At 32.2% G+C, this 22235-nt stretch overlaps 1 protein-coding gene across 2 annotated transcripts in view; it reads right to left on the reverse strand.

Annotated features, from left to right (window-relative positions):
- The window catches only part of LOC143255118 (dynein axonemal heavy chain 3-like), a 95798-nt gene extending 85434 nt beyond the window's left edge, over positions 1–10364 (reverse strand). For both annotated transcript variants that reach the window (XM_076510297.1, XM_076510296.1), the window contains exons 1-7: positions 10278–10364; positions 8926–9116; positions 7824–7910; positions 5214–5358; positions 4251–4462; positions 2698–2789; positions 708–822 (exon numbers count right to left, since the gene is read on the reverse strand). In XM_076510297.1, the coding sequence (XP_076366412.1) occupies positions 708–822; positions 2698–2789; positions 4251–4462; positions 5214–5358; positions 7824–7910; positions 8926–9116; positions 10278–10299 (864 nt within the window). In that variant the 5' untranslated portion in view covers positions 10300–10364. The remainder of the gene's footprint in view (positions 1–707; positions 823–2697; positions 2790–4250; positions 4463–5213; positions 5359–7823; positions 7911–8925; positions 9117–10277) is intronic.
- Between the last annotated feature and the right edge of the window lie 11871 nt (positions 10365–22235).

Raw genomic sequence — 22235 nt, forward strand, 5'->3', positions numbered from 1 at the left:
AATATATCAAATGCAAATGAATCCATATAAATTGATAAAAAGTAACGACACTCAATCTACCATATGATAACAATGAACATCGTGTTGTGCAACCAATGTAATTTTATGATATTGCATGCTGTAAATACTGAGATTTTTATAGATTTCTAAAATTATTTTATGTTATCAATAGCTTTTACTGGAAGAGACTGAATGATGAACATTTCAAAATAAAAATAATACAATAAAGGTGAAACAACAAATAATTAAATTTATAATATTTAAAAGATATTTAGAATTACTTGTAGTAGGAATACAAACTATATAGTTAGTCATATTTGTTCACTATATACAAGCCTCTGATATTCCGTAATAACATAGAAACACATGTTAGTGTCCTAAGTTATCACATATTTACCATCTCCAAAGTGTCTAAAGTTTGCAGTAATTAGAATTAAAAGTTGCAAAAGCTATATTAAGAACTGACCACTGTGATGTGATAAATAAATCTAATCCTTGTAGGTTCCATTCCATCCATCCCCCGTTACTTCCCATCAAAATATATGTGGGTTTAAAGTTGTGATTTACTGTATGTGACAGAAAACCATCCAGGTTTTATTTCACAACATGACAAAAATAACAATAACAAAAAAATGTCTGTTACATACTGTTTTATTACAAAATGACCAAACATCAGGTTTACAGATATTACCTTCTGGAAAACTCACCGTTTCTCTGTATGGAACAAACTCAAAACATATGTCTTTCCATTCATTCTTCATTTTTTCCAAAGCTTTCTCCAGAGAATATTCTTTAGTAGCTGTTGCTCCAACATCTTCTAATCTTCAGGAATCAGGCAAAACACCTTGTGTTTTTCATTTTATTCATGTTACTGTAACTCACTAAACTTTCAATGTACACTAATTTGTGAGAAAACTAATATCTTTAGATATAACCTCATATTTGTAGTTTGAGTAGGTATCAAATTCCAAATGTTCCATTATCTGAACTACAGGATTAACACACTAGTTATTGCATTTAAATATCAAATTCAAACTACCACATGTGTACTGTGTTTTCACTGGTACATTTTGTGTCCAATGAAATATATACAACAGATGCCTTTAAAGCTAATAAAGATTATATCCTTCTTTCACTAATACCATTTTATTAGAATGTTAATATACCTTTATACTGACATGTGATCAGTAATGATATTTCTTATCCAATGAAGAAACATGCTGATTAGATATTCCACATGATCGCTTATGTTTCTGAAGCAAAAAAATATTCATTCAGAAGAACAATTTATATGGTGTGGGAAAATAAAACAACAACTTGTCAGGTTCTTTCTCTCTTCTTTCAGTTTTGAGATTATTTTATGAGCTTCATCATTCCATAGTGAGTCTTTCTTCTGATTGAAGGGAAAGATAATAACTAAGATGTATATCATTTTGAGAAATAACCATAACTCTGTTGATATCTATTTGTTGGTTGGTTACTCAAACAGTGAATACTGTTTTTTCTTTTAATTTTTGAACATTATGACTCATCATACTGCCAATTGCTAAACTTTGACTGTCAGTTCTCACTGGTTCCTAGATTTTTATTTACAGACAATTTTAGTTATTAGGTTTTGATTTTCACTTGTCTTTGATTGCTAAGCTTTGACTTCTGGGAGTGACTGTTTGCTAGGCTTTGATAAATCTGTGTCACCAGTTGTTGGATTTTAACATACAGTTCACCTGTTTTTACGTTTTGACTCCAAGACATCACTAGTTTCTGGTTTCTAGACTTTCATAATCAATGTAACTGGTTGCTAAGCTCTGACTTCCAGAAGTTGTAAGCTTCCTATACTGAAAATGTATTTTCAATAGGTACTTACCTACTCTCACAAGATTAGCTGTTTTTGTTCAGTGCTGCCCTCTGTATGCATACGTTTTTTTTACACATGCCACAAGCCTCATGCTTCCCTTATTGGAATTGCAAGATTCCAACATGCTTCTCATGCACTTCATCATATGCCACCTCCTCACCATATACAAGCCTCTGATATTCCATAATAACATAGGAACACATGTTAGTGTCCTAAGTTATCACAAATTTACCATCTCCAAAGTGTCTTAAGCCTGCAGTAATTAGAATTAAAAGTTGCAAAAGCTATATTAAGAACTGACCACTGAAAAATCCTAAAGCCTATGTGATGACTTATGTTGATTGGCTCACTCTAAATCCAAAACCTGTCCATCAGGTACCAGCATCCACGAGAGGGTGGATGAGGGCTCCCCAATAAAAGGGTGAGCTGCATTCTGATGTCTCGCTCTGTTCTATTGACTGTTGCAAACTAAAGGATATTACATCATCTACACCTATAGAATACCCCTGTCCTACTCTGCACTGAATGGCTATACCTGCCTCTGTGTGGAACCCATTGAGGAGGGTGTCTCTGTGGTCAACTATCCAAGAGACTTGGAACTGGTAAGAACTCCCATACTTCACTAGAATGTTAGACACAATTCACACTTTTCTACTGGCTCAACTGAATTGCTGAAGAATAATTCTGCACAGAGCCCAGAAAGTCCCCCCGAAAAAGAAACAGGATATTAAACAACAATGTCAACAATTTAATAACACCTGACTTTATCTCAGCCAAGTTCTAAAATATAAACCACATATATATAAGAAATTCTCTACTACATTGGAGTAGAATAAACTTACTTAGAGAGGTGCTTGTCAATTCCATATTCTACCATGGTGGACAAAGACGTGCTAGGCTGGATGGTAATACTGAACCCAACAAGGTTGCTTATCTGTTTTTTAAAAAAAGAAGTATGGATAAAGAGAATTATGAAAAATAATACAAAATGACTGCTCTTTCTTGGAGAACAACGCCTTCAGTGACTACTGCAGTCAATAAAATGTATGAAACTTCAACAACACAATTATCAAGTGGTCCCATATGGACGATAGTGTTGTTGTTGTTCTTTCATTATAGCTTCCAAAACTGTTTTCACACCAACATGTCGGAAGTTATTACATAAGGTATATAAGTAATATGTGCAAAATATAAACAAAAATATCATTAACATTGTTAATAACCTCACTAATTAGTACAGGGGTCATCTGTGTATTTTACAGAAATTTAAGTGTTTTCATCCAATTGTTTCTGTAACTTCTCCAGAATGAGTACTGAAATAATCAGAAAACATAAAATTACTCAATAAAATTAAACATGTGGTTCCAAACAATTATAAATGGTATACCAAAAGTAATGTGAGAGTTAAGATACATCAGTACTACACAACACCCTATCTTACATCAGTACTGTACACTGTATCTTGTATTAATTCTGTATACTACCAGGCTGTACATCAGTACTGTACACTATATCTTACATCAGTATTGTACACCAGACCTTATATAAGTACTGTGCAACAGATCTTATATCAGTCCTGTGTAATATTGGATCGTACATCAGTACTGTACACCACATCTTACATCAGTACTGTACACCAGATCATATATCAGTACTGTATAACACCATTTCTTACATCAATACTACATAACACCAGATCTTACATCAGTACTACACAATGCTAGATCTTACATCAGTACTACACAACACCATATCTTACATCAGTACTACACAACACCATACCTTATATTAGTCCTGTATAATACCAGATTGTACATCAGTACTGTACACTATATCTTACATCAGTACTGTACACCAGACCTTATATTAGTACTGTGCAACAGATCTTATATCAGTCCTGTATAACATTGGATCGTACATCAGTACTGTACTACACCATATCTTACATCACTACTGTACAACATCAGATCTTACATCAGTACTGTACACCAGATCATATATCAGTACTGTACAACACCATATCTTACGTCACTACTGTACAATATCGGATCGTACATCACTACTGTACAACATCAGATCTTACATCAGTACTGTACACTAGATCATATATCAGTACTGTAAAACACCATTTCTTACATCAGTACTACATAACACCAGATCTTACATCAGTACTACGCAATGCCAGATCTTATGTCAGAACTGCTCAAAGCCAAAACTGTGCAAGTAAGATTTCCAACAACTTTATAAATTTATCAGAAACAAGTGAAATATATTTACCCTGTTATGTATAAATATTATATTCATAACAAACAACCAATGGAATGTTTTATGAAATAGATCAACCAACAACTCATAATTCATTTTTTTAAATATCAAAATAATTCCCAGCTGTTACCATTTTCCAGTGGCGTGATCTCAGGCCTGGATTACAGATGACGTGTAAAACTGGAATATTTGTCTTAAACGACTCAATTTTGTCTCTCAGATACTCAGCAACTTTCCTCGGTGCTGGCTGGTCAGGGAATGATTTGGTAAGCTTATAAACATTACGCCACATGGCCTCTAATTCTTCTCTTACATCGTCTGCATTAAGTCTTTGAAATGCACCTGAAAGAAACTTACCTATCATTGTATATAGATATACATACACACTTAGAAAGTTACTAGCCTCACAACTAGTTGTAAGCGGTAGTATATTTAGGATCTAAGCAAGGGCCATGGCTTCTTTTTACTTGTTTTCCATCTATGTTTAGTAGTTACTGAGGTAAAACACCTTTAATGCTGTTTTATATGTTATTAATGCATGACCTACGTTTTTTTAATTATACATTTCTTGGTTTTCTAAACTTCTGAATTTTTTTAATGCAGTCTATGGTTGAATATATTTATCAACCATTGTTTTGTGGTACCATGTAATTGGTCACTTGTAGTCAATAATGTGTTTCACCTATATGCTTGTAATATATGAAATAACATCCAAATACCCAGAAAAACAATCAGTAATATTGTAATTTTAATTAAATACTAACACTAGAACATGTATAAAACACAACATGAGTAAAGCTTCCTGTGACACAGAGGAGTCTTTCATTAGGACATCTTAATTTGTTGTAATGAAACCTAAGCCTAAACTCATTTCTTGTGAAAATGTTTCAGGAAAATGAACAAAGAGATATTAATTTATTACAATCCTTCAGAGTAATGTGATTAACTAGGATTTATTATATTAATGATTATTCTATTATTCTACTTTGTTAAGTATCATTATGCTTGCAACCTCTGACTCTTTAAGATAAAACACAATAAAGTTTAGGTACATAAATATCAAACCTACCAGACATCATAACTATATACTAACCATTATACCACTGTTCATAGCGGTTATAAAAACTCAAAGCAGTGTTCCAAAGTTTATCATATGGCTCCTTCTGCTGGTCTATCACTTCAAGTACAGGGAACAAAGTTTTTTCCCAACCAAGGAGACTCTCTTCTTCATTGATGTTCTATTAGAAGACAAGTTAAGTTCTTACATAAGTTTAACAATACTTAGACTGTTCAATACCAAACACATAAGATGATATACCACTTGTATGTCTAACACAGAATGATATGTTTATAATTCACTTTTCACTCATCTTAATTTTTTAACACTCATTTACCAGAAAGAAGAGGACACACTTTCAGAACAATATAAGACATGATTAGTTTATTGTTTTAAACAACATTTCAGCTTTGTTCTGGCAATTCATAACTCTTTATGTTCTTTGTATAAGCTTAAAATATAACATGCAATAAAATAAGCAATCTTCAAAAAAAGGACTTTTAAGAAACAAATTAATTTAATTGAGAAATTTAAGCAATAAATCCCTAAATTCTTTAGAAATAAGATTTTTAATAAGTAAATTGAAATCTTGTTAGAAAACGTAAGGCACTGATAAATAAACAATAGAAGTCTTGTAATAAAAATGAGACCATGTTAAGTAAACAATGGAAGTCTTTCAACAAAATGTAAGACAATGATAAGTAAACAATGGAAGTCTTTCAACAAAATGCAACACATTGACAAGTAAACAACAGAAGTCTTTCAACAAAATATAACACATTGATAAGCAAACAACAGAAGTCTTTCAACAAAATATAACACATTGATAAGCAAACAACAGAAGTCTTTCAACAAAATATAACACATTGATAAGCAAACAACAGAAGTCTTTCAACAAAATGTAAGACAATGATAAGTAAACAATGGAAGTCTTTTAAAAATGCAAGACATTGATAAGTAAAAAATGAATGTCTTTTAACAAAATGTAAGACAATGATAAGTAAACAATGAATGTCTTTTAACAAAATGTAAGACATTGATAATTAAACAATAGAAGTCTTTCAACTAAATGTAAGACAATGATAAGTAAACAATGGAAGTCTTTTTAAGGAAATGTAAGACAATGATAAGTAAACAATGAATGTCTTTAATCAAAATGTAAGACAATGATAAATAAACAATGGAAGTCTTTTAACAAAATGTAAGACAATGATAAGTAGAGAATGGATGTCTTTTAACAGTGTAAGACAATGATAAGTAAAGAATGGATGTCTTTTAACAAAGTGTAAGACAATGATAAGTAAAGAATGGATGTCTTTTAACAAAATGTAAGACAATGATAAGTAAACAATGGAAGTCTTTTTAAGGAAATGTAAGACAATGATAAGTAAACAATGAATGTCTTTAATCAAAATGTAAGACAATGATAAATAAACAATGGAAGTCTTTTAACAAAATGTAAGACAATGATAAGTAGAGAATGGATGTCTTTTAACAAAGTGTAAGACAATGATAAGTAAAGAATGGATGTCTTTTAACAAAATGTAAGACAATGATAAGTAGAGAATGGATGTCTTTTAACAAAATGTAAGACAATGATAAGTAGAGAATGGATGTCTTTTAACAAAATGTAAGACAATGATAAGTAGAGAATGGATGTCTTTTAACAAAGTGTAAGACAATGATAAGTAAAGAATGGATGTCTTTTAACAAAATTTAAAACAATGATAAGTAAACAATGAATGTCTTTTAACAAAATGTAAGACATTGATAAGTAAACAATGGAAGTCGTTTAACAAAGTGTAAGACATCGATAAGTAAGCAACATAAGTCTTTTAACCTAATGTAAGACAATGATAAGTAAACAATAGAAACACTAAGCAGAAAAACTGCAATTTTCAGTTAAGCAATATAATAACTTAGCTAGCTAAAGAACAAATGCAGATTATATGTTACAAATTGCAAATATTCCATTACATATTCACTGAACTGATTATTGTGACACTTTTATACACGTATATTATTATTAACTACACTTTTCAATGTTATAATTCTGCCTCAGAGAAAATTTAGTTATCCGGATTAATAGGTTATTTTGCTGATATTTAGTTGATTGTTATAAGAAACATTTCAGTATTTCTCTAACAATAAATTTTATACATTTTTACTTGGCAACATGTTAATTACATAATAGTTATTCTTGTCTCTCTTCTGCCTTAAAACAATCACACTATGGTTTCCATGGTCATCACAATTTTGTTCACAGAAAGTTTGAACACAAAAATGCATTAAAAAAGCTTGCTAATTGGTAAAAGTAATTTTGGATTGATACAGAAATATGTCAGTACAGTGTGTTGACCAACTTATCTGGCTAAATTATCTAACTTTTAATTGAAATTTCACAAAGAACTAAAAGCTTCACCTGAATGTAGGTAATAAATATATTGACCTTATAACTTCATAATAGACTGTTATACTTTAACAAAGGTAATGAAGTATTGATTTTATTACTTCAAACAAATTATTATGTTCACAAAAGGTATTATACATAATGTATAATGTATATATGTTTACTAATAAAACAAACTAGGGCTCAGGAAAAACTAGTTCTGATAACCAATTAGAAAGACATTCATTTAATCTTACCATCAATTCTTGCTTGGCTTCCTTAAGTATTGATGAAATATGGTTCAAAGATTCTACATTTTCTATCATTTCCTCGTGACTAACTCCCTAAAATATTAACCATACTATTTGATAGCTGTACAGAATGTTAACCATCAGTAATACAATAACACATTACATAAAGAATGTCTCAGACAAAAACATTAACCATCAATAGCCCATTACACAAAGAATGTTTCAGACCAAAACATTAAACATCACTAACACAATACACATTACACAAAGAATGTCTCAAACTGAAACATTTACCATCAGTAACACAATAACACATTACACAAAGAATGTCTCAAACTAAAACATTAACCATCAGTAATACAATAACACATTTCATAAAGAATGTCTCAAACCAAAACATTAAACATCACTCACACAATAACACACTATACAAACTAAAACATTAAACATTACTAACACAATAACACATTACACAAAGAATGTCTCACACCAAAACATTAAACATCACTCACACAATAACACATTATACAAACTAAAACATTAAACATTACTAACACAATAACACATTACACAAAGAATGTCTCAGACCAAAACATTAAACATCACTCACACAATAACACATTATACAAACTAAAACATTAAACATTACTAATACAATAACACATTACACAAAGAAAGTCTCAGACCAAAACATTAAACATCACTCACACAATAACACATTATACAAACTAAAACATTAAACATTACTAACACAATAACACATTACACAAAGAATGTCTCAGACCAAAACACTAACCACATCAACAACACAATAACACATTACACAAAGAATGTCTCACACCTAAACACTAACCATTAATGACACAATGACAGACCAAAGATCAACACATCACAATCTGATACATTAAGTAATTTACTATAGTATGTTATTTCTTGAACCATGTTTTAGTTCTTTACATTTTATCAATAATATGTACATAACACACAGAATATCTTGGAACAAAACATTATCAACTAGTGACACAATACTCATGACACATAATGCACAACATACTAACATTCAAGAACACATATTATAATATGCAAGACATTAAAATAACCTACTTACTTCCTTCTTTTTGAAATGATCCATTTCCTTTCCAATTCCACCTAAAGATTTCTCAAAATTATCAATTTTGGCACGAAGATCTTCCTCTGCATTATCTCGGGAATTTGATAATCTTACACGACTCAGATCAAAAACTTTCTGAATATCTTGAGGCCACTGAAATACTCGACAATTCAGCTGAATCTCTTCAGCTACATATATAGTGAGGTTTGGTGTAGCTACATTAAGTTATTAATTAGGAATCTTAAATTATACATAACTGGTACTAGGTCAAATACTTCTTAAGAACGTGGTTAACTTTCCTTTTTAGATTAATTCCAACCAAAGATGTACGAGAAAAATGGTTGTGTACAGAACAAAGTAAAATTTGGTGTTTATTTAATTGTATGTTTTGTCTTGTTTTCTAACCTAAATAAGAAACAAAGTTGATGTATGCAAATATTAAAATTTGATATGAGATATGTTATTTTTGAAAAATGTCAGAGTATAGAGACGTACATCAAATAAAAGTGACATATTCAGATAACAAAGATGTATATCAAATAAAAGTGATGTATTCAGAGTATAAAGATGTACATTAAATAAAAGTGACAAATTAATAGTATAAAGATGTACAACAAATAAAAGTGACATATTCAGAGTATAAAGATGTACAACAAATAAAAGTGACATATTCAGAGTATAAAGATGTACATCAAAAAAAGAAGTGACATCTGTATTTACGTTTACATAACTAGCCTGATATAGTAAAATAATAGGATTAAAATACTGATAATTAGTAAAATGTATTAAAATTTGTAACGGATGTGATAATCTAAATTCCAATTACGATAATTAAAACATAAAGAATTTCTCATCTTACACATAAAAAAATATTTTTCGTTCATTTTCTTTGATAAGTTTTGTGAAAATATGAAAACAATAGTATTGCTTTAAAAATATTCTAGAAATAGTAATGTACGTTAAAATTTGACAATTTTATCAACTCAATCAACATTACATAAACATTAAAATTTTGATACAAACATCATTAACAAAAGTTTTCATAAAAACATCAAATACATTAACATCTGTTACTCTTCATCATACATTGAAATCACTTGTAAAATTAGTAATGTCTTACTTAATTAATTATTCTATGTTATGTAATTACAATTAAAATGTATGTTACACAAACATTTCTATTTGATCTACTATATTTCCTGAAAGTACATCATAAGTAACCAGTATTCACATGGACATGTAGCTGAATGTTGAATTTTCTGATACATTGGAATATTACTTATTTTAGTACTTACACAAGCTGTTACGTGAAAAAAATAAAGTTGCTGATTAGCAAATAGCGAACATACCTGGCAACTTGGCATATTCCATAAGAAATTGAACCCGCTGAGCAGCTGAGCCAATATCCTCCTTTAAATCATATATTATCTGATCTGTGCACTAGAAAACAATGGTAACAGACGGAATAGTTTACCTAATTCAATAAAATTCAAATACTAGAGTTTTATTTTATCCTTTCATAAAATTTTCCAAGAAAAGTTATTTGACATCTACACTTTCATTATATTTCTAAAATTACTTTAATAACTTATATTACATATAGAGTAGAATACTGTTTAACTTATGACTTGTAATTTAATAATATTATGGATAATTTCATTATTTACTCACATTAATAACCATCAAGAAATGATCCCTTTGTTGAAAATTTAAAGGAACATTTCATAAACTTTTAATGAAGAGAAAATATTGTGGCTGAGACTATAAAATGAAAAAGGTTTAATTATTACACTATGTGACACAAATTTTGTTCCTGGATAGTATATGTTAATTGCTTATTTAATTTAAGTTAATTGCTTATATTGTAAATGTACAGAAAATGGCCATTGTTCCCTTCAAACTTTGCTTTTGTGGCCTGGATAATGAAATTTAAAAATTAACCTATTTTCTGTGTAAAAACAAGCAAATTTGCACATTTTCATTGACATAAGGTCTGAATAAAACAACAGATGAATCAAGATTTACATGTATTCTTACTAAAGTTATACAAAAATATTTAGAAGTGAGTAGTTTTATGACATTTGCAACTGTAATGTTAATCACCTTCACGTATTAGACCTCAAATGCAGTCTCCCATCATGTTTTCGTTATATGCTCCTTGGTAGCAGCATTCAAAGTCCAGTAATATCTTGGTGGAAGCACTCGCCTTGCTTCACTGAGTATGCTCCCATGTTTTCCTTGAATTTATCAAGATGAGCATCAAGGATATGGACTTTCAGGGACATTATGCAGCCCATTTTGCCGTAGTTCTTCATCAGAGCCTCAACCAGTTTCACATAATTTTCGGCCTTGTAATTGCCCAAGAAGCCAGAACCACTGTGACAAAGCTGCCCCAAGCTTTATTTCACTTCCTACTTAGGTTCTTGGGGAATTCTGTGCACTCCAAGATCTTCTTTATTTGTGGTCCAACGAAGACACCAGCTTTGACCTTTGCATTAGACAGCTTAGGGAAGAAGTCTCAAAGGTAGTTGAAGGCTGCAGACTCCTTATCAAGAGCTGTGACAAATTGTTTCATAAGGCCCAATTTTATGTGCAATGGTGGGAATGACAAATTCTGGAGGTCCACTAGTGGCTCGCACTTGACACTGAGCCTTCCCACAGAGAACTCAGTCCGTTGTGGCCAGTGCTTCCTGTTGTAGTGTGCTGCACTGTCCCTGCCATCCCAAAGGCAAAGATAACAGGGAAACTTGGTAAAGCCTCCTTGGAGACCCATCAGAAATGCCACCATTTTGAAGTCTCCGATAACCTCCCAGCCATATTCATCATACTTCAAGGCTTCTAGCAAGGTCTTGATCCTGTTGTATTCCTCTTTGAGGTGCACCGAATAAGCCAGAGGAAGAAACAGATACTTATTCCCATTATGGAGTGGTACAACTTTGAGGCTATCAATGAAAAGACGTCACTCATTTGGGGTAGAGGCAATTCCAATTGCCTCACACAGACCAGATACATTGTGGCAAAAGCAGAGCCCATCTTGACGACTGAAGTTCTACAACATTCTAGAAAGTTCTTGAAAATTCTTGTAAGTTTGAGGAAATTCTCTATTGGCTACTCAGTACTGAATCTGCCTAGAATGTTCTGGAAATTGGGTAAATTTGAAACTTTCATTACCCAGGTCACAAAAGCAAAGTTTAATGAGAAAAATTGGTCTTTTCTATTTACCTTAAGCATAAGCAACTAGAAAATAACACTTTCTGCCCAGAAACAAGAAAAAGCAAAAATTTTGTTACATAGTGGTATTTATCAATGAATAACGTTAAATACGAGGTAAAATTCAATCCTTGCTAAATACGTTTCTACTAGGACTATCATGGCTTAGTGTTCAGGTCATTTGACTCCTCATAAACTGTGAATTATGTATCAGAATACCACCACTGAACATGTTCACCCTTTCAGCTGTGGGTGCATTATAATGTAACAGTACGTTCCAGTGTTCAATGGTTAAAAGTAGCTCAAAGGTTAAAAGTAAGTGGTGTTGACTATCTATCTTTCTTCTAGGCTCCTACTTCCAAATTAGGGACAGGTGGCCCTTGAGAAGCTTTACATGAAACTCCACAAACAAACTTTTTAACTGGTGTAGAATGAGAAAAACAAAGAGCATGTAGGAAGTTGTTACAAGTAGAAAGATACATTTTGAAATAGTATTTTCTGTTTAAAATGTTTTCAAGAAACAATTTTAATAATATTTAAACTCTGTTAGCACTAACTGTTTGTTTAGAATGAAGCACAAGCTACACAGTGGGCTACCTGAGCTCTGCCCACCCAGGTGCTTCAGCATTAATATAAAGTTTCAACTTAATTTTTTATGTTGTTGTGTTGGGGTAACTTGACAGATTCAGTTTTTTTACCTAAACACCATTTGAGTATATTTTACGTCTAACAATTGTTCTAAGGTATTTTATAAGGTTTAAAAAGAAGTGATGTCCTTTATAATATTTCAAGATGTACTAACTGTAATTATTCTGCATATTCAGTCAATTTCAAACTTGCAGTTTAAATCTTTAGAAACATATTTCATTATACATATGTTTATAAAAGTTGACAAATTTGTATTGTTTTAGATTATGATTGCACACAGCTCTGCTACACTAATACTATGATAGCATACAGTTCTCCTACACTAAAATTATGATTGCACACAGCTCTCCTACATGGATACTATGATTGCATGCAGCTCTCCTCCATGGATACTACAATAGCATGCAGCTCTCATACACTGATATTATGATTACACACAGTTCTCCAACATTGACACTATGATTTAACACTATTCTCCTAAACTGATATTATGATTGCACACGGCTCATTTACACTGATATTACGATTGCTCAAAGCTCTCCAACACTGATACTATGATTTAACACAGTTCTCCTACACTGATATTATGATTGCACACAGCTCTCCAACATTGATACTATGATTTAACACAGTTTTCTACACTGATATTATGATTGCACACTGCTCATCTACACTGATATTACGATTCCACATAGCTCTCCAACACTGATACTATGATTTAACACAGTTCTTCTACACTGATATTATGATTGCACACAGCTCTCCAACATTGAAACTAGGATTTAACACAGTTCTTCTACACTGATATTATGATTGCACACAGCTCTCCAACATGGAAACTATGATTTATTATAGTTCTCCTATACTAATATTATGATTGCACACAGCACTTCTACACTGATATTATGATTCTACACAGGTCTCCAACATTGATACAATGCTTTAACACAGTTCTTCTACACTGATATTACGATTCCACATAAATCTCCAACACTGATATTATGATTTAACAAAGTTCTTCTACACTGATATAATAAATGCACATGGCTAATCTACACTAATATTACGATTGCTCACTGCTCTCCAACATTGATACTTTGATTTAACACAGTTCTCCTACACTGACATTATGATTGCACAGAACTTTCCAACATTGAAACTATGAATTAACACATTTCTTCTACACTGATATTATAATTGCACACAGCTCATCTACACTGATATCACGATTGCTCATAGCTCTCCAACAATGAATCTATGATTTATAACAGTTCTCCTACATTGATATTATGACTGCACACAGCTCTCCAACATTGAAATTATTATTTAACACGGTCCTCCTACACTGATATTACGATTGCTAATGGTTCTCCAACATTGATACTGTGATTTAACACAGTTCCTCAACATTGATATTTTGATTGCACACTGCTCATCTACACTGATATTACGATACCACATAGCTCTCCAACACTGACACTATGATTTAACACAGTTCTTCTACACTGATATTATAATTGCACATGGCTAACCTACACTGACATTACGATTGCTCACTGCTCTCCAACGTTGATACTTTGATTTAACACAGTTCTCCTACACTAATATTATTATTGCACACAGCTCTCCAACATTGATGCTATGATTTAACACATTTCTTCTAAACTGATATTCTAATTGCACACAGCTCATCTACACTGATATCACGATTGCTCATAGCTCTCCAACATTGAATCCATGAAATAAAACAGTTCTCCTCCACTGATATTATGATTGGACACAGCTCTCCTACATTAAAACCATTATTTAACACGGTCCTCCTACATTGATATTATGATTGCACACAGCTCTCCAACATTGAAACTATGATTTAACACAGCTCTTCTACACTGATATTATAATTGCACACAGCTCATCTGCACTGATATTACGATTGCTCATGGCTCTCCAACATTGATAATATGATTTAACAAAGTTCTCCTACACTGATATTATGATTGCACACAATTCTCCAACATTGATACTATGATTTAACACAGTTCCTCAACACTGATATTATGATTGCACACTGCTCATCTACAGTGATATTACGATACCACATAGCTCTCCAAACCTGATACTATGATTTAACACAGTTCTTCTACACTGATATTATAATTGCACACAGCTCATCTACAATGATAATACGATTGCTCATGATTCTCCAACATTGATACTATGATTTAACACAGTTCTCCTACACTGATATTATGATTGCACACAGCTCTCCAACATTGATACTAAGATTTAACACAGTTCCCCTACACTCATATTATGATTGCACACAGCTCTCCAACATTGATACTACGATTAAACACATTTCATCTACACTGATATTATAATTGCTCATAGCTCTCCAACATTGATACCATGATTTAACACAGTTCCCCTACACTCATATTATGATTGCACACAGCTCTCCAACATTGAAACTATGTTTTAACACAATTCTATGACACTGATATTATGATTGCACACAACTCTCCAACATTGAAACTATGATTTAACACAGTTCTTCTACGCTGATATTATAATTGCACACATTTTTCCAACATTGATACAATGATATAACACCATTCTCCTACACTGATATTATGATTGCACACAGCTCTCCAACACTGATACTATGATTTAACACAGTTCTCCTGCACTGATATTATGATTGCACACAGCTCTCCAACATTGATACTATGATTTAACACAGTTCTTCTATACTGATATTATGATTGCACACTGCTCATCTACACTAATATTACGATTCCACATAGCTCTACAACATTGAAACTAGGATTTAACACAGTTCTTCTACACTGATATTATAATTGCACACAGCTCGTCGAGACTGATATAATGATTGCACCCAGTTCTAAACCAATGATACTATGATTTATTACAGTTCATCAATATTGATATTATGATTTAACACAGTTCTTTTACACTGATATTATAATTGCACACAGCTCGTCTACACTGATATAGTGATTGCACCCAGCTCTAAACCATTGATACTATGATTTAACACATTTCTCCAACATTGATACTATGATTTAACACATTTCTCTAACATTGATACTATGATTTAACACAGTTCTTTTACACTGATATTATGATTGCATCCAGCTCATCTACACTGATATTATGAATGCACACAGCTCTCCAACATTGATACCATGCTAATAATACAATTTTTCTACAGAGATATTATGATTGCACACAGCTTATCTACACTGACACTATGATTTAACACAGTTCTTTAAAAGTAATATTATGATTGCGCACGGCTCATCTACACAGATATTACGATTCCACATAGCTCTCCAACACTGATACTATGATTTGACACAGTTCTTCTACACTGATATTATGATTGCATAGAGCTCTTCAACATTCATACTATGATTTAACACAGTTCTTCTACACTGATATTATGATTGCATACAGCTCTCAAACATTGATACTATGATTTAAAACAGTTCTTCTACACTGGTATTATGATTGCATACACCTCTTCAACATGAATACTATGATTTAACACAGTTCTTCTACACTGATATCATGATTGCACACAGCTCTCACACATTGAAACTAGGATTTAACACTGATATTATAATTGCACACAGCTCGTCTACACTGATATAATGATTGCACCAAGCTCTAAACCATTGATACTATGATTTAATACAGTTCTCCAACATTGATATTATGATTTAACACAGTTCTTTTACACTGATATTATAATTGCACACAGCTCGTCTACACTGATATAATGATTGCACCCAGCTCTAAACCATTGATACTATGATTTAATACAGTTCTCCAACATTGATATTATGATTTAACACAGTTCTTTTACACTGATATTATGATTGCACACAGGTCTCTTACATTGGTACTATGATTTAACACATTTCTCCAACATTGATACTATGATTTAACACAGTTCTTCTACACTGATATTAAAACTACACACAAATCATATACAGTGATATTACGATTCCAGATATTTGTCCAACCTGTCCAGATACTATGATTTAACACAGTTCTTCTACACTGATATTAAAACTACACACAAATCATATACAGTGATATTACGATTCCAGATACCTGTCCAACATTGATACTATGATTTAACACAGTTCTTTTACACTGATATTACGATTGCACACAGCTCTCCAACATTGATACTATGATTTAACACAGTTCTCCTACACTGATATTATGATTGCACACAGCTCTCCAACATTGATACAATGATTTAACACAGTTCCCCTACACTGATAATATGATTGCACACAGCTCTCCAACATTGATACTACGATTAAACACATTTCATCTAAACTGATATTATAATTGCACACAGCTCTCCAACATTGATACTATGTTTTAACACAATTCTAAAACACTGATATTATGATTGCACACAGCTCTCCAACATTGAAACTATGATTTAACGCAGTTCTTCTACACAGATCTCATGATTGCACACAGCTCTCCAACATTGATACTATGATTTAACACAGTTCTTCTACACTGATATTACGATTGATCATAGCTCTCCAACATTGATACTATGATTTAACAGTTCTCCTACTCTGATATTATGATTGGACACAGCACTCCAACATTGATACTGTGACATAACACAGTTCTCCCACACTGATATTATAATTGAACACATTTTTCCAACATTGATACAATGATATAACACCATTCTCCTACACTGATATTATGATGACACACAGCTCTCCATCACTGATACTATGATTTAACACAGTTCTCCTACACTGATATTATGATTGCACACAGCTCTCCAACATTGATGCTATGATTTAACACAGTTCTTATACACTGATATTATGATTGCACACTGCTCATCTACACTGATATTACGATTCCACATAGCTCTCCAACACTGATACTAAGATTTAACACAGTTCTTCTACACTGATATTATGATTGCACACAGCTCTCCAACATTGAAACAAGGATTTAACACAGTTCTTCTACACTGATATTATAATTGCACACAGCTCGTATACACTGATATAATGATTGCACCCAGCTCTAAACCATTGATACTATGATTTAATACAGTTCTCCAACATTGATATTATGATTTAACACAGTTCTTTTACACTGATATTATAATTGCACACAGCTCGTCTACACTGATATAATAATTGCACCCAGCTCAAAACCATTGATACTATGATTTAACACATTTCTCCAACATTGATACTATGATTTAACACATTTCTCCAACATTGATACTATGATTTAACACATTTCTCCAACATTGATACCATGATTTAACACATTTCTCCAACATTGATACTATGATTTAACACATTTCTCCAACACTGATACTATGATTTAACACAGTTCTTTTACACTGATATTATGATTGCATCCAGCTCATCTACACTGATATTATGAATGCACACAGCTCTCCAACATTGATACTATGCTTTAACACAATTTTTCTACAGTGATATTATGATTGCACACAGCTTATCTACACTGACACTATGATTTAACACAGTTCTTTAAAAGTAATATTATGATTGCGCACGGCTCATCTACACAGATATTAAGATTCCACATAGCTCTCCAACACTGATACTATGATTTGACACTGTTCTTATACACTGATATTATGATTGCATATAGCTCTTCAACATTCATACTATGATTTAACACAATTTTTCTACACTGATATTATGATTGCATACAGCTCTCAAACATTGATACTATGATTTAACACAGTTCTTCTACACTGGTATTATGATTGCATACACCTCTTCAACATGAATACTATGATTTAACACAGCTCGTCTACACTGATATAATGATTGCACCCAGCTCTAAACCATTGATACTATGATTTAATACAGTTCTCCAACATTGATATTATGATATAACACAGTTCTTTTACACTGATATTATAATTGCACACAGCTCGTATACACTGATATAATGATTGCACCCAGCTCTAAACCATTGATACTATGATTTAATACAGTTCTCCAACATTGATATTATGATTTAACACAGTTCTTTTACACTGATATTATGATTGCACACAGATCTCCTACATTGATACTATGATTTAACACATTTCTCCAACATTGATACTATGATTTAACACAGTTCTTCTACACTGATATTAAAACTACACACAAATCATATACAGTGATATTACGATTCCAGATACCTGTCCAACATTGATACTATGATTTAACACAGTTCTTCTTCACTGATATTACGATTGCACACAGCTCTCCAACATTGATACTATGATTTAACACAGTTATCCTACACTGATATTATGATTGCACACAGCTCTCCAACATTGGTACTATGATTTAACACAGTTTCCCTACACTGATAATATGATTGCACACAGCTCTCCAACATTGATACTACGATTAAACACATTTCATCTAAACTGATATTATAATTGCACACAGCTCACCTACACTGATATTACAATTGCTCATAGCTCTCCAACATTGATACTATGATTTAACACAGTTCCCCTACACTTATATTATGATTGCACACAGCTCTCCAACATTGAAACTATGTTTTAACACAATTCTAAAACACTGATATTATGATTGCACACAGCTCTCCAACATTGAAACTATGATTTAACGCAGTTCTTCTACACTGATATCATGATTGCACACAGCTCTCCAACATTGATACTATGATTTAACAAAGTTATTCTACTTTGATATTATAATTGCACACAGCTCATCTACACTGATATTACGATTGATCATAGCTCTCCAACATTGATACTATGATTTAACAGTTCTCCTACTCTGATATTATGATTGGACACAGCACTACAACATTGATACTGTGACATAACACAGTTCTCCTACACTGATATTATGATTGCACACAGCTTTCCAACATTGAAACTATGATTTAACACAGTTCTTCTACGCTGATATTATAATTGCACACATTTTTCCAACATTGATACAATGATATAACACCATTCTCCTACACTGATATTATGATTGCACACAGCTCTCCAACACTGATACTATGATTTAACACAGTTCTCCTACACTGATATTATGATTGCACACAGCTCTCCAACATTGATACTATGATTTAACACAGTTCTTATACACTGATATTATGATTGCACACTGCTCATCTACACTCATATTACGATTCCACATAGCTCTCAGACACTGATACTAAGATTTAACACAGTTCTTCTACACTGATATTATGATTGCACACAGCTCTCCAACATTGAAACAAGGATTTAACACAGTTCTTCTAGACTGATATTATAATTGCACACAGCTCGTATACACTGATATAATGATTGCACCCAGCTGTAAACCATTGATACTATGATTTAATACAGTTCTCCAACATTGATATTATGATTTAACACAGTTCTTTTACACTGATATTATAATTGCACACAGCTCGTCTACACTGATATAATGATTGCACCCAGCTCTAAACCATTGATACTATGATTTAACACATTTCTCCAACATTGATACTATGATTTAACACATTTCTCCAACATTGATACTATGATTTAACACAGTTCTTTTACACTGATATTATGAATGCACACAGCTCTCCAATATTGATACTATGCTTTAACACAATTTTTCTACAGTGATATTATGATTGCACACAGCTTATCTACACTGACACTATGATTTAACACAGTTCTTTAAAAGTAATATTATGATTGCGCACGGCTCATCTACACAGATATTACGATTCCACATAGCTCTCCAACACTGATACTATGATTTGACACAGTTCTTATACACTGATATTATGATTGCATAGAGCTCTTCAACATTCATACTATGATTTAACACAGTTCTTCTACACTGATATTATGATTGCATACAGCTCTCAAACATTGATACTATGATTTAACACAGTTCTTCTACACTGGTATTATGATTGCATACACCTCTTCAACATGAATACTATGATTTAACACAGTTCTTCTACACTGATATCATGATTGCACATAGCTCTCCAACATTGAAACTAGGATTTAACACTGATATTATAATTGCACACAGATCGTCTACACTGATATAATGATTGCACCCAGCTCTAAACCATTGATACTATGATTTAATACAGTTCTCCAACATTGATATTATGATTTAACACAGTTCTTTTACACTGATATTATAATTGCACACAGCTCGTCTACACTGATATAATGATTGCACCCAGCTCTAAACCATGGATACTATGATTTAATACAGTTCTCCAACATTGATATTATGATTTAACACAGTTCTTTTACACTGATATTATGATTGCACACAGGTCTCCTACATTGATACTATGATTTAACACATTTCTCCAACATTAATACTATGTTTTAACACAGTTCTTTTACACTGATATTAAAACTACACACAAATCATATACAGTGATATTACGATTCCACATACCTGTCCAACATTGATACTATGATTTAACACAGTTCTTCTACACTGATATTAAAACACCACACAAATCATCTACAGTGATATTACGATTCCAGATACCTGTCCAACATTGATACTATGATTTAACACAGTTCTTCTACACTGATATTATGATTGCACACAGCTCTCCAACATGGAAACTATGATTTAACATAGTTCTCCTATACTAATATTATGATTGCACACAGCACGTCTACACTGATATTATGATTCTACACAGGTCTCCAACATTGATACAATGCTTTAACACAGTTCTTCTACAGTGATATTATGATTGCACACAGCTCATATACACTGATACTATGATTTAACACAGTTCTTCTACACTGATATTACGATTGCTAAAAGCTCTCCAAAATTGATAATATGATTTAACACAGTTCTCCTACACTGATATTATGATTGCACACAGATATCCAACATTGATACTATGATTTAACACAGTTCTTCTATACTGATATTACGATTGCACACTGCTCATCTACACTGATATTACGATTCCACATAGATCTCCAACACTGATACTATGATTTAACAAAGTTCTTCTACACTGATATAATAAATGCACATGGCTAATCTACACTAATATTACGATTGCTCACTGCTCTCCAACATTGATACTTTGATTTAACACAGTTCTCCTACACTGACATTATGATTGCACAGAACTTTCCAACATTGAAACTATGAATTAACACATTTCTTCTACACTGATATTATAATTGCACACAGCTCATCTACACTGATATCACGATTGCTCATAGCTCTCCAACAATGAATCTATGATTTATAACAGTTCTCCTACATTGATATTATGACTGCACACAGCTCTCCAACATTGAAATTATTATTTAACACGGTCCTCCTACACTGATATTAAGATTGCTAATGGCTCTCCAACAT

The sequence above is a fragment of the Tachypleus tridentatus genome, chromosome 7, assembly GCF_004210375.1.
Source record: "Tachypleus tridentatus isolate NWPU-2018 chromosome 7, ASM421037v1, whole genome shotgun sequence".
Taxonomy (NCBI): Eukaryota; Metazoa; Arthropoda; class Merostomata; order Xiphosura; family Limulidae; genus Tachypleus; species Tachypleus tridentatus.